This window comes from Stenella coeruleoalba (assembly GCF_951394435.1).
Source record: "Stenella coeruleoalba genome assembly, chromosome: 1".
Lineage (NCBI taxonomy): Eukaryota > Metazoa > Chordata > Mammalia > Artiodactyla > Delphinidae > Stenella > Stenella coeruleoalba.
Window position 1 is genome coordinate 34,611,754 of NC_137169.1, and position 14,222 is coordinate 34,625,975.

Below are 14,222 nucleotides of genomic sequence, written 5' to 3' on the forward strand. Positions count from 1 at the left end.
AGGCTGCACCGCCTCTTTGGCCTTCCCCCAGACTGGACCCCGCCCCCCAGCGGAACCAGGAGCGCCAGCCGCAGCCACGCCTCCGAGCTCCGGGCAACTCCGACGCCCAATGGCCAGGGAACACGGAAGCTCCGCCCATGGGCCTTTTTGCGCATGCTCTGCAGCCTCGCGCCGCCCGGGTAGTAGGGAGAAGGTGCTGTCATCGGAAACCCAGCTGTCATGGAAGACGCTGCTGTCGTGGATGACGCTGCTGTCGTGGAAGACGCTGCAACGCCCGGGACGACTCAGGGAGTCATAGAAAACCAAGGAGTTCTGTCAGCGGCAGGTTGGGGAGTTAGGCGGGGCGGGAGTCAGTTGGGGAAAAGAAGCCCTCCCGGAGTAGCTAGTCTGCCGGGCTCCGCGGGAGGCCGAGGGCGGGTGCTCACGGCCTGTGTTCCTGGGTATGTGTCGCAGGAGCCCTAGTGGAGCTCACCCCGACCCCTGGCGGCCTGGCCCTGGTGAGCCCCTACCACACCCACCGGGTCGGAGACCCCTTAGACCTCGTGGCGCTCGCAGAGCAGGTGCAGAAGGTGAGGAGGTGCGGCTGGGAAAGTAAATGACCAGCTTCGTGCACGTTTGGTCTTCCAAACCACTTAGTGTGGGGTAGCATTTGTTCTCGTCTCCATTTTATACGCGGGGAAAACTGATGGTCATGGCGAGTCGGTGGCCTGACTCCAAATGATCTTCTGAGACCAAAGACCCCTTCAGCTGCAAAGTGAGTGCCCATAATCTCCCTTCGTGGGAAGGTTTGCACAGTACTTTAAATATTCATGATTTCATTTGGGCCTTAGGACAGCCCTGTCAGGTAGGCAGTACAGTTATTCTTCCTATTTGACACGTGAAAGGAAGTTTCCAGGGACCTTTCAAGATCACTCTAACGCAGTTCTGCAGGGATGCATAGCCCGCTTACTTTAAACTGCTTCCCTAAGATCTTTACTTCTGACCTGAGGGCTTGTACAGCTTAACATCTTTTAGAAGGGCAGGGACTCTAAGTTTTGCCCTCTGTCTTCATTCACTGGACACAGTATTCCCAAGCCCAGTGCTTAGACATTGGTTGCCGAAAGAAGTAAAATAAGGAGGAAATATGATGTAACAGAAATAGCACGGGGAGTTTGGACACATGCGTTTTAATCTCAGCTATGATATTAACTTGCATTGTGACTTGAGATAAATTACTTTTTTCTGGACCTCAGCTTCTTTATCTATAAAGTGTAGGGTGTGAACTAGGAGAGCTCCTAGATCTAAATTTCTTGAAAAACCAGATTTCATCTAATCTTTCTTACCAATACGTCCAGTTGTAGAATCCTCTTTGATATGTACAGGTACAGGGCCTTGCTACTTTAAAGTTTATGCTATTCCCCTCGTCCTTGTATACACGATCACATTTGGCCTTGGTTATGGTCAAGGGCCTTCGTTTTGCTCAAAAAAAATTTAATAATTAATGTGCTCAAATTCCCTTACATGTACATCTCTCTACTTCAGTTTTGTTCTTTTTAATTAAGAAATTTTCAAATGCTTAGGAAAGCTCATTTGATTCAAATCATGTGCTTTCTCTTTTCTAGAGAGGTGGGAAGCAAGGTCAAACTTTTATGGATTAGGAGAACATTATGTGTCTGTTTAATCAGATCACCTATTGGGAGGGAGGCTCCCAAAGTCAGATCTTAGGCAAAACATTTTCAGTGGGTTACTGAGTGACCATTATGTGTATTACAATGGCCTGAAACAAAGAAAGAAGGAACACGGTTTTTGTCCTTTAGCCTATAATCAATTTAGTGAAATACAGAGGATGCATCGTTGTGCTGCTTCCATTTTTCCAGTATTAGTCTTTGAGAAGCTGAAGAAAAAACACTATGGAGATAAAGAGAATCAAGCATATTTCAATCTGTGTACTGAAATGTACTTTCTAGCAGGACTGACTTCTTAACATGCCATTTAGGCGTTCGTGTGTGAAAGCTCGGGAACCCTGGTTTTAAGGCATGAAATTTGGAATCAGACTGATCTGTGTTGAAATCTTTAACTGCCATTTATTAGCTATGAAACCTTGGATAGGTTGCTTCACCTCTCTGAGTCTAATTCCTAAAATGAGAAAGTGAAGTTGGAGTTCATCATCTCCAACTTCATAAGGTGTTATGAGAATTAAATGAGACAGTATGCAAAGGGCCTCAGAGTGATTAGGGCCAGAGTTTGTGCTTATCATTATTGGTACTCTTTCTCTCATTTCTGTTTTAATTAGGCTCATTTGTGCACAAGTGACAGATTTGTTGCCCCCTTAAGAGAAAGGAGATTTATTGTAAGGCCACTCCTAACCCTAACCCAGAACTATCCTAACTCTAGGAACCACCTATTCTCTCCTTGGCCATAAGGTGCCTTATTGTCCTTGGAACAAAATGCAAATTCTTGTGTCAAGGGCCATAAAGCCTTACATGATCTGGTCCCTGCACTCTTTTTTTTTTTTTTTTTTTGCGGTGCGCGGGCCTCTCACTGTTGTGGCCTCTCCCGTTGCGGAGCACAGGCTCCAGGCATGCAGGCTCAGCGGCCGTGGCTCACGGGCCTAGCTGCTCCGCGGCATGTGGGATCTTCCCGGACCGGGGCATGAACCTGTGTCCCCTGCATCGGCAGGCGGACTCTCAACCACTGTGCCACCAGGGAAGCCCTGGCCCTCTTATCTGTAGAAGGCTATACCCCACCCCATCCAAATGACAGTATTATTAAATTGAATTTGAATGCCTCTAGACTACACATGCATTCTAATTCCTGCAGTCCTCACCACTCCCTGTTATTAAACCAGTTGCTTCATTCGTTATCTTTGATCTGCTTCTAGCACATAATTATGGTTATTTCCTTCATAATAGTGCATCATTATTCCAAGTACATACAGCACTAATTGTCTTTCTTTTTGGTGTCTGTATCACTCCCCAGGGCGGTGCTATGCAATATGGTAGCCACTAGCTTCATATGGCTGTTGAGCCTTGGAATGTGTGGTTAGTGCATGCAGCTGAGAAACTGAGTTTTAAATTTTAATGTAAATTTGTTACCGAGCCCAAGCTTGCTCTGCTCACTGCACAACAGGCCAGTAAATCGGGAGACGAGGTGTTGAGGCAAGGAATAGTGACGTTATTCGGAGAGCCGGGTGTCCGAGAAGCTGGCAGACTAACGTCCTATGGTGCCATCTTATCGGGGTCTGGATGCCGATTTCGTTTATAGAACAGAGAGAGGGAAGAGGTGAGGAAGTAAAGAGGCCATAAGTCTTGCAAAATATCTCCTGGCTTGGCTAGTTTTGGGGAGGGGATGTGTTAATTTCTTCTTTTTTGCAGCCATTCACAGGTGGGCAGGGTCAGAATGTCTCCTTGTGAGCAGAACAAAAGCACTTTAGTTTAACATTCAGGCAGAGGGGCAGGGTTCCTGAGGCAAGCCATTATGTATGCTTATGCTATAGACAGCATCATTTTAGGGATTATAGTAACAAAAGCAGTGAAAAGCAAAGGTTAAAGTAAAAGAAACAGATTCAACATGGAGTCAGATTCTGTTCTTCCCTGTAACAATTTTAATTAATTTAAATTTTAAAACCTGGTAATTGATTCAATTACTGGAAACTTTTTAGTATGTTTGGAACAATTTGAGTATGTGAATCAACTCTTTCAACTGTAAATTTTATGAAGTCTCAATACAGATCAAGTTTTTCCGAAGAAAATTCAGCATCCAAATTGATAGGTGCTGTGAATATAAAATATACACTTAATATGAAATGTAAAATATCTCTTAACAATTTTTATATTGATTACATGTTGAAATGATATTTTTTGATAGGTTAAATAAAATATTAGATTTTTCTTTTTTATCTTTTTTGGCCGCAGCTTGCAGAATCTTAGTTCCCTGACCAGAGACTGAACCTGGGCCACCGCAGTGAAAGTGCCGAGTGCAAACCACTGGACTTCCAGGGAATTCTGTCTATTATTATAATTAATTTTACTTATTTATTTTTACTTTTAACGTGGCTACTAGAACATTTTAAATTACATATGTGACTTGTTTCATATTCTAAAGGATAGTTGCATTAGACTGTAATCTTAATGAAGGCAGGGACCTCTTTCTCATGTTTGCCAATGTGTGCAGTGCCTAGCATGGTGTCTGACACACAGTAATTGCTAAGTGTATATTCGTGGAACAGATAGAGGCTTGACTCAGCTTACTCAGTTGTTTCTATTCACTCATAACATGGCTTATACCTGACCTTTACCTTAAGCTTCCACAACTAACCAGCAAATTCTCTTAATATTTCTTAGTTCAAATTTAACCTCTTACTTTCTTTTCCTTAACTTAATTGTATGCCACTAGAAGTTAATCAGTTTTGGGGGGAATTCCCTGGTGGTCCAGTGGTCAGAACTCCGCACTTTCACTGTCAGGGCGCAGATTCACTCCCTGGTCAGGGAACTGAGATCCTGCAAGCTGTGCAGTGTGGCCAAAAAAAAAAAAATAGTTAATCAGCTTTTTGTGAAAAGTAATCTGGAAGTTTCTGATGGATTTCTGATGTCTGAGTGATAATCCTTCCCGATACATGAATTGGTCACACCTGTCTCTCCTAGTTTTGAAAGTTATTTATTTTAAGCAATTTCCAGTGCCTTCAGTTGAATTTCCTAGCACATGGCAGACAGTCCTCTGTGTATATTATAATTGTTTCAGGTCTACATCATAGTGCAATCTTTTGAAAATACATTTTAAGTAACAATTAGGAATGCAAATATAAGTTGAAATATAATTAAGCGTGATGTAAATAATTCAACTGAGGTAATGGTCAGATTAACAGATACTTTCTATATATAGTTAGGATCCTATATAGCAGGTGATAAGAGGCATACCAAAAGTGTCTTTGGATTTTCATTGTAAAACCCATCCCAGATTTCAGAAATGTTTAAATGTGAGAAAAAAAAAAATGGAGACCTGAGGAATAAGTGGGGTCAGTCAGGCAGAAGAGCAAGAAGGAAACATATTGGGTGGAGGAGAGGGCATATTCCATATTATTTGGAAGCAAGAGAGAGCAGGGCATGTTGGAAGACTGAAAACTTTGAGTGTGACTAGAATCTAGAGTGTACAAGGTAGACATTTTGGGAAATAGAAAAGGAGCACTTATGGGGCTTCCCTGGTGGCGCAGTGGTTGAGAGTCCGCCTGCCGATGCAGGGTACACGGGTTCATGCCCCGGTCCGGGAAGATCCCACATGCCATGGAGCGGCTGGGCCCGTGAGCCATGGCCGCTGAGCCTGTGCGTCCGGAGCCTGTGCTCCACAACTGGAGAGGCCACAACAGTGAGAGGCCCACGTACCGCAAAAAAAGAAAAAAAAGAAAAGGTGCACTTACTTCTGTGGTGTGGGTCGTGTCAGCATTGGCTTTTTGTAAGCAGTACTGTTTGAGCTGGGCCTTGCGATGAGTGGGCGTTCATGGGGGAATGGTGAGAATGGGAAGAGTATTTTAGGCATAAGCAAAGATGTTGACATAACATTGGGATCTAAATAAGAACATCGTAGAAGTCTTATCCTTATCCACAGTTCAGTTTTTTTCTCACCTTAGGCTAATGAATTTGTCAGAGCAAATGCCACCAACAAGCTGACAGTCATAGCCGAGCAAATCGAACATTTGCAAGAACAAGCCAGGAAAGTAAGTAGTGGCTTTTAGGTAAGCGTTCGTTTTCTTCGCTTAGTTCATAGGATTGACTGAACTTGCTTATAATCATTGTAACTTACTTGTTTCAGTACCTCCTAGAAATATAGAAGTGTTGAGTAAAATAGAATAAGCCCAAGAGGTTAAGTATAAGTGTTTTCACTGGGAGAAAGTTCAGTGAGATAAAGCATTTTGAGGGGAAACTATGAAAGAAATGTACTGACCACAGAAAAATTGGAAAGAAATGTAAAAACCATTCAAAAGCCAGTAACACTCAACGTTTTGAAATACAATTTTCCTAAAGGCATTTTTACAGCATAGTAGCATAACATCGTGTAATTTTTCTCTTCAGTATCATCTGGATCTCAGTCATGATTCACTGCTGTGGGGGAGCAGGACCCTAGGCATCGAACGGTTTCCAGATTTTGAGTGGGATGGTCATTGAGTATGAGTGCCTGTTACCTAATACCTAATTGGTTACACCTCTGCGGTTCTTAGGTATTGGAGGATGCTCGCAGAGATGCTGACTTGCACCATGTAGCTTGTAATATAGTGAAAAAACCTGGCAACATTTACTACCTTTATAAACGGGAGAGTGGTCAGCGGTATTTTTCCATTATTTCTCCAAAGGTAAGAACATTTAATTTTTGCACAAAAATCTACTCTTGTCTTTGAGAAATTCTTGGGTGTGTGTTGGTGTGTGTGTGTGGTGTGTGTGAGAAAATGTAGGTATAGGGGTTGGGAAGTGGTTTTCTAGAAAACTGGAGGTGGCATGAGCCCAGACATGACTGAAAAATATGCATGTGCTTAAGTTATTTCACAGTCATTATCTCTGTTAAGGGAGGTATCTGATGTGTAATGTAATGGTTTCCAAGAATGATTCTGACTGGTCTGGAGTGAAAAGCTAAAAAAGAAAATTGTGGTAGAATTAGGACACAAGCTCAGTTTCTTTATCTCCTGCCCTGATCAGAACTGACTCCTTTGCCTTCTCTAGGAATGGGGGACAGGTTGTCCACATGACTTCCTTGGTGCGTACAAGCTACAGCACGACTTGTCCTGGACTCCGTATGAGGACGCTGAGAAGCAGGATGCTAGAATCAGCATCGTGACCAAGTTGCTAAGCCAGCCAGTGGCTCTGCCTCCGAGCACTGAACCCAGCATCCAGGGCTTCACTTCCACTGAGAGTGGACTCTGACAAAGGCTGTCATGGCTAGGACCTGTCACCTCCTTGTTGCCCCAATCTCTGCCTTGATGGGAGGTGGCATGAGAATCGAGGACATGTAGGGGAATCATGAACTTCTTTGAAAGTGGTCCTGTGTGAATGTAAATGCTGTCGTTATTACTTTTAGTTGGGATGGTAAAGAATCACATCAGTCTCTTTTGGGATCCTCTCCAGGTCACAGATACGCAACTCGTCAGTTTCAGAGTATTGGCCAGTGTACTTTCCTTCTCCTTTATCTCCATCTGTTCTCCCATAAGTCAGAGCATTAGAGAAAGAAGGGTTTCTTCTTCCCTCGAAAAGATTGGCAGGTCATTTTCCAGAGAGGACTGTTGTTAGTCTCTTAGTAACTAGAAGGGTTTGAGATTGGGGTTGTGGCTATTGAACAGTTGGTGCAACTCCAGCTTCAGATTCGTCTGGGAACCAGAATGTTGGGTACTGGCGATGATAAACAGCTTGGCTTGGCTTGCGAGCGAGTATGTGGTTCTGGTATTTCTGCACGATTGATAAGGTTTGGCTTGTCCCATTCTGCTCTTTCTGCCGAGCTAGGATGACTGGAGAATTTAAGGCAGCAGCAATGGCCAGGTTTCGGGACAGTCAGCCTCTAAACTCACAGGATTTTAGACTTGGAAGAGATTTTGGAGGCTACCACTAACAACGTTATGAATCCACTCTCTAGCCCCACTGAGCAGGAGATCCAGAGTTCCGCCATCTGCAGCAGGAAGAATCCATTAAGTGGCAACTTTAGAATATTGTGGAAAAGAGAGTAGGACAGTGGGTGAGAAACAAGAAAAACAGCCAACCTGTTGATTATGAGTTAACTCGGATCAAAATTCATTTTGACCTGAATTATTCAGGAACTTAACAGAAGCTTTTCGGCTGAGTTACTCTATGCTGATTCTGACTGAGCTCTTGTGGGACTCTACCTCACTTCCTGTTTGTTCAGTGGAATTAGCTAAATTGATAGCACAGCCAGCATTGCTGTACTTTCTTCAGTGCCATATAATCTATTACAACATGCTGTAAAAGGAGTGAGAGATCTGTACTTGAAATCAAATTGCCCAAGTTCCTTTCTGGGGATGAATGTCCTTTGTGTTGATCTGCTTGGTGATGCCACAATCTCATCCTGGTGCTAAAGGCCTTTCCTTATAAGCTTCGCTCCTTGTGAGCTGTAAATGGTCCACAAGGGCCTAGCAGAGGTTGGGACTCGATTCTGTCAAGGTCACACAGATGATACTTGGTCACTCAGTTCACAGGAGGATGCTCTGGAGGCAGCCGCGAAAGCCTCTGGCTGGGAGGCTGCAGGAAATGGGACACACACACACACTAGTGGTATAGTAGTTGATTCTTACTACAGAAAGTTTCCCAGATTTTCAGAAGGTTTTGCATGATAATGACATTTTGAGGAGGTGCTTTGTTATCCATTGCTGCATCAGTTACCACAAACTTAGTGGCTTTAAACACACATTTATTATTTCAGAGTTTCTGTGGATCAGGAGTTGAGGCACACTTAACTGGGTCCTCTGCTTCAGGGTTTCTTTTCTCACAAGGCTGCAGTCGAATTACTGGCCAGGCCTGTGTCCTCATCTGAAGGCTCAGCTGAAGAAGGATCTGCTTCCAAGCTCACTTAAATTGTTGGCAGAATTTCAGTTCCTCAAGGGTTTGTAGGACTGTGGAGCTCTGTTTACTAATGAACTGTTAGCCAGAGGCTGCCCTTAGTTCTTTGCTACATGAGTCTTACCAACATGGCAACTGTCTTCATCAAAGCCAACAAGGATGAGAGTCTGCTAGCAGGATGGAAGTTACGGCAGTGACATCTCCTACCTTGGCTGTGCTGTTAATTAGAAACAAGTCACTAGGCCAGCCCACACTCGAGGGAGGTAATTACCTAAGGGTGTGAATACCAGGAGGTGGAAATCCTTGAATCTTAGAAGCTGTGTGCCGCCCTGCTCAGTTGAGAGGGAGAAGGAAGGCTGTGGCTGGAAGAGGCAGTATTACAAAGTGGTTAGGCTTGGTGGCTTTGAAGTCACAGATCTGGACACGACTCTCAGCTCTGACAGAATAACCTCCCCTAGTGTTCCTGCTTCCTCCTCTGGTCCCTTCTCCAGTCCATTCTGTATTCAGTCATCAGCTTGATCTTTTGAAAATGCAAATCCACCTCACCCTTGACATCTATCCTAACCACTGGAACAGAGAGCAGTGTGATTCAGGAGCAAACTTTCTTCCGTTCAATAAGGTGTGCTCCTGGCACTGACCACCAGGTGGTGCCATTGTGCTTTCCTGATTAAGCCAGTTACCAAGCTTAGAGAAAGTGGCGTTGTGAAGTGATTTTGGAGGTAGCATCTCCTAGGGGGACTAGGACCCAGTGATTATAAACAGTAACCATTTTTCACTCATCCATCCATCTATCCATCCATAAGTGAGTAATACTTAATTATTGAGTATTAAGTGCCTTCCAGGTTCCAGATTCTGGAGAATGACACAGGTGAGTAAGACAGGCCCCTATTTCCAGGAAGCTTACGGTCTAGTGGGGGAGAAAGCAAGTCAGCTATTACAACATGGTATAAGAAGGACTATGATAGAGGTGCACATGGAATATCATGGAGCACCGGGGAGGGCTGCTTAACTCAGCTTGGAGAATTTGAGAAGGCTTTTTGGAAGAGCTGACACCTGCTTGGGTGTTGAAAAAGAAGCAAGAGTTAGAGCTTGTTTGGAGGCTCCAACTGTCGTCTCTGTAGGAAGGTTGTCTTTGGGGGTTAGGGCAGGGTTTATTTTTGGATGGAGTTTATTTGTGAATGAACAAAGGGATATCCACTTAACAAGCCATATCGACCAGAGTAATCCTGCCAGTCAGGAAGGGTGGAGTGAGATAGGTCCCAGCCAGAACACTCTTTTTTTTTTTTTTCAGAACACTCTTACTTCTAACAGCTAGGAGGTAGGTAGATGAGGAATCGGATGAAAAGCAATTCTAGACAAAAAATAGCACGTGGGGGACACTGACAAGAAGCAATACGACATTTGGGGAATTGTAGCTACAGTGAAGAATAGTGGCCAGGCGGTAGGAGAGGAGAGCTAATTGAAGGGTTGGCGGTAGGGAGTTGGTAAAATTGGCCTTTTTAGAAGGCTCATCTTGGCAGTGGAGGGTGAGCGGGGGAGAAACCACTGGGAGCCTCCAGCCCAGTCCAAGCAAGAGATGTTGGAGGTTTGAACAAAGATGGTGATGGACTGAGAGGTGTTGTATTTCATCAATTGTAAATGTACTTTTCTTCCCCCACGTTTTAATCTCTCAGACCTAGATGCTTCTAGATGTCAGTAGTATGTCATCATTTAATAATGGTTTGTCTTAACAGTGGATGGCATCTTAGGCTTGATGAAGTATGGCATTTTGAAAGTACAGTAGATCGCCATCTTGTTAATGAATACGATGTGGCACAATGAGTGGAAGGAAAGAATCTTAGATAATGCTTGACTTTCTGGCTTGAGAGTGTGGATGGGGCTTCCCTGGTGGCGTAGTGGTTGAGAGTCCGCCTGCCGATGCAGGGGACGCGGGTTCGTGCCCCGGTCCGGGAAGATCCCACATGCCGCGGAGCGGCTGGGCCCATGAGCCATGGCCGCTGAGCCTGCGCGTCCGGAGCCTGTGCTCCGCAACGGGAGAGGCCACAACAGTGAAAGGCCCGCGTACTGCAAAAAAAAAAAAGAGTGTGGATGGTGGGAATCCACTCAACAAAATGTGGACGAGGAAGACATCCCTGCTATTTTCCAAAATAATTAGCAATCTGTATTTGCCTCAATAATCCACCATGCTGGCCCTGCCTGGTTCACTGGGTGTAACAGCTAACACTACCTCCTTTTCTCCACATTAGCATTCCAGAAGGAGGGAAAGAAGGCTTGCTTGTGTCCTTACCTTCTCAAGTTATCAGTCAGTCCACAAGTATTGAGAGTATTGGTGGTGTAGACACAAAGATGATAAATACTGTTAAGTGAGCTTTTTTTCTGCCAAGCATAGCCAACTGTTTGATTTAATCTTTATATAATCCACCATCTATGAGGTATTATACAGTATTCCTATTTTACAGAGCTGGGGCATCTCAGACATTAAGCAACTGGCCCATGGTTACACAGATAAAAAGTGGCAGAGGTCAGGCTCAGACATTACTATTTGATTAAAGTCTGACCATAGCTATAACCATAACCTGTTTTGGCCGATTAGGACAGTCCTAGAATATCTCTACATAGAGGTGTGAAGAAGTTAAAATACAAAAGTGACAGAGTAACATGTGCATATGGGATACTATAGGAGTAGTTCACTTGAGTATTTAGTGATGAGCATGCAGACGATGTATATCAAGGTCCAGAGAAGATAAGTAACTTACCTGAGGTCACACAACTTAAAAACAATTGAGCCCACATCTCTGGCACTAAAGCCCATGTGCAAACCCCCCACATACAAGATAGGGTTCATTCCCTAAAGGAGTCAGAGCTTGGGAGGGAGGAGCTACTAAGTGCCTGGAGTAATTAGACTTCCGTGGTCCCAGCAGCATTTGATTCAGTGGACTACTTCCTACTGAAAAGCTTTGTTCTTCATTTTGATTTGGAATATTATCGTCTTCTGCTTCACTGACTGCATCTTTTCTGTCTCCTGACACTTATAGTTTGGACTGCTCTGGGGCCAAGTCTTTGGCCCTCTTTTCTTTCTCTACTAGGTGATCTAATCATTTCCCATGGCTTTAAATGCCACCCGTATGCTCTTGACTCACATGTGTGTCTCCAGTCCTGATCCCTCCCTGAGTTTTATGCAGACTTCATTTATCGAACAAACAGCTTCACTTGATGTCATTACAAACCTAACGTGCCCAAAATGGAAGTCTTGAGTTATACCCCAAACCTGTTTTGTTACCAGTCCCTCTCTTTCCATCAGCACCTGTGTCACACTGCTGTTGAGGCCAGAAACCCAAGTCATCCTGATTCTGTTTGTTCTGCCCACACCAATCAGCAAGTCTTCTCAGCTCTGTCTTCAAAATACATCCCACATCTGACTGCTGCTCACCACCTCCACCCCTCCCCCCTTAGTCCAGGCCACCAACATCTCTAGCCTGGACGAATGCAGGAGCCTCCTAACTTGCCTCCCTGCCTCCACTCTCACCCTCCTTCATTCTGTTTCCACAGAGACTGTAGTCATTCTCTTAAAAATGTGAGTCAGGTTATAATACCTCTGTAAAAAATGACCCCCAAATTTCTCATTACACTTAGAATAAAGTCCAAACTCTTGCCAAGGTTCTATGTGATGTACCATTCTCAGTACTCACTGCATTTCCCACTGACTGTGCTCAGCTCATCAGCACATCAAGCCTGTTCCTGCTCCAGCATCTTTACATTTGTAGCTCCATCTGCCTGGAACCTTTCCCCCAAGGTCTTTTCATGGTTTGTGTCTTCTCAACATTTAGGTCCCTGCTCAAATATCACTTCACTCATTACCCTATCAGAAGTACCAGCTCCTCTCACATCAAAATACTGCTGACCCTGTTTTGATTTCCATGGCGCTTGTCGTGACTAGACATTTGTTGCCTTTGCCCCATACTTGAGTGTAAGTTCTCTGAGGGCAGAAACAGTGTCTGTCTTGTTTATTGCTATATCCCTAGCACCTAAAATAGTGCCTGGCACATAATAAATACTCTAGTAATGGATGGATGGATGGACATCTGCAGCTCCGTACTTATATCCTGCAGGGCGTCTAAGTCAATGCAGCTAAGAGAAATAGAATGTGAGCCACGTGTGTGATTTAAAATTTTTTAGCAGCTACATTAAAAAATAAGGAAAAACAGGTGAAATTAACTTTAATAATTTAACCCAGTATATAAGAATATTAACATTTTAACAAACAATACTAAAAATTAGTTATTTTACGTATTTTTTTAAAACTCAGTATTCAAACTCTGGTAAATGTACAGCTGCCTCAATTCGGACTAGCCACATTTCATGCACTCGAGCCACATGTGGCTAGTGGCTATCATGTTAGGACAAGTGTAGACAGTCACCCTACTGTTCTTGTTTTCCAGAACGGGAGGAAGCTAGAAACTTCTGGTGGTTGGGGAGGAGGGTGTTTCTTAGCTCTCCCTGCTTCGTCTCCCTCTTCTGAAGGGAGCCTTGGGGATGTCCAGGCTAACAGAGGTATGATCACGTCCTTAGAATGATGGTGATGATGATGACTGAGCTGCTGCGCTGTGCTGAGCATTTCATATAAGCTCATTTAATTCTCACGGCAATCCCATTTTACAGATTTGGTTGCGGAAACCAAAGTAACTTGTTCAAATTTACACATCTGCCAAGTGTTAGAGCTGGAATGTAAATCTGGCTAAACGTTAAAGCCGGTATTATGATCGTTATGTGACCATTTTTATTTTGCCACTTTAACGGTCCATGTCGCCTGGAAAAATGAAGAGAAATACAAATGATAGAAAGGAGCTGACCTGACTCTTGGGCTTGGACTCCCAGCACAGCTGAAGTTGCTTCCATCCTGAGTCTCCCTTTTAGTTTCTCAGACACCTTAGGTGTGACTTCAGTGTCAAACTGTGTTCAGGTCTCAGATCCACTAATTAATAACGGTGTAACCTTCAGTAAAATCGAGTAATGCCATTTCCTCTTCTGGAGAATGGGAATGCTAATACTAACATCAGGGGCATTTGAGAAAATCCAGTAAGATGACTATAACGTCTGTAAAGCATTGAGCACAGTGCCCAGTGGCTAGTAGCCACTCGGGACAGGCTAGGTGCTATACTTCTCTTCCCCCTCCAGGCTGCAAGGTGAAGCAGAGTCACTTGACCTCCTAGCTCCACCCCTTCTCTTCGCATATTCTGTGGGGCCCTGGAAGCTATTGCTGCTGGAACTTAGCAACTGGGTAGGTCGGAGAAAGTGGGGCAGGTATTAGAACTGGTGCTTGGGATCCTACCCAGTACTAACACGTTTCTCTCTGTGGCACATATTCATCCAGTTGCGGAACCTAAACGCCTCAGAGAGGCTCTTGCCTCCTGCCTCTCACTCCTCTCCCACACTCTTGACATTCCATCTCACAGTGGCTCCTGGTCTGACTACTTCTCATTCCTTTCTGCTGCTGTCCAACAGTATGTCTTTGCTCCAGCCCCCCTCAGCTCATGCAGTGTTACACAGCCTTCCTCCATGCTGGCTGCCAGGATAATCTTTCTAAACCAACCTGACCATGTCACTTCCCTACTTAAAATCTCCTGTTTTCAGGACTGAGTGTCAACTACTCAGCTTGTCATTGATCCAACAAGTATGGGGGCTGGGGGACGTACT

At 44.3% G+C, this 14,222-nt stretch overlaps 1 protein-coding gene across 1 annotated transcript; it reads left to right on the forward strand.

Moving 5' to 3' along the window:
- The first annotated feature begins 189 nt into the window (after nucleotides 1-189).
- LOC307182101 (uncharacterized protein C1orf50) lies at nucleotides 190-14,222 on the forward strand. Its single transcript, XM_079913230.1, has 5 exons — nucleotides 190-325; nucleotides 454-569; nucleotides 5,603-5,689; nucleotides 6,191-6,322; nucleotides 6,687-14,222. The coding sequence occupies exons 1-5, from the start codon at nucleotides 220-222 to the stop codon at nucleotides 6,885-6,887; spliced, it is 642 nt and encodes a 213-aa protein (XP_079769356.1). The 5' UTR covers nucleotides 190-219; the 3' UTR covers nucleotides 6,888-14,222.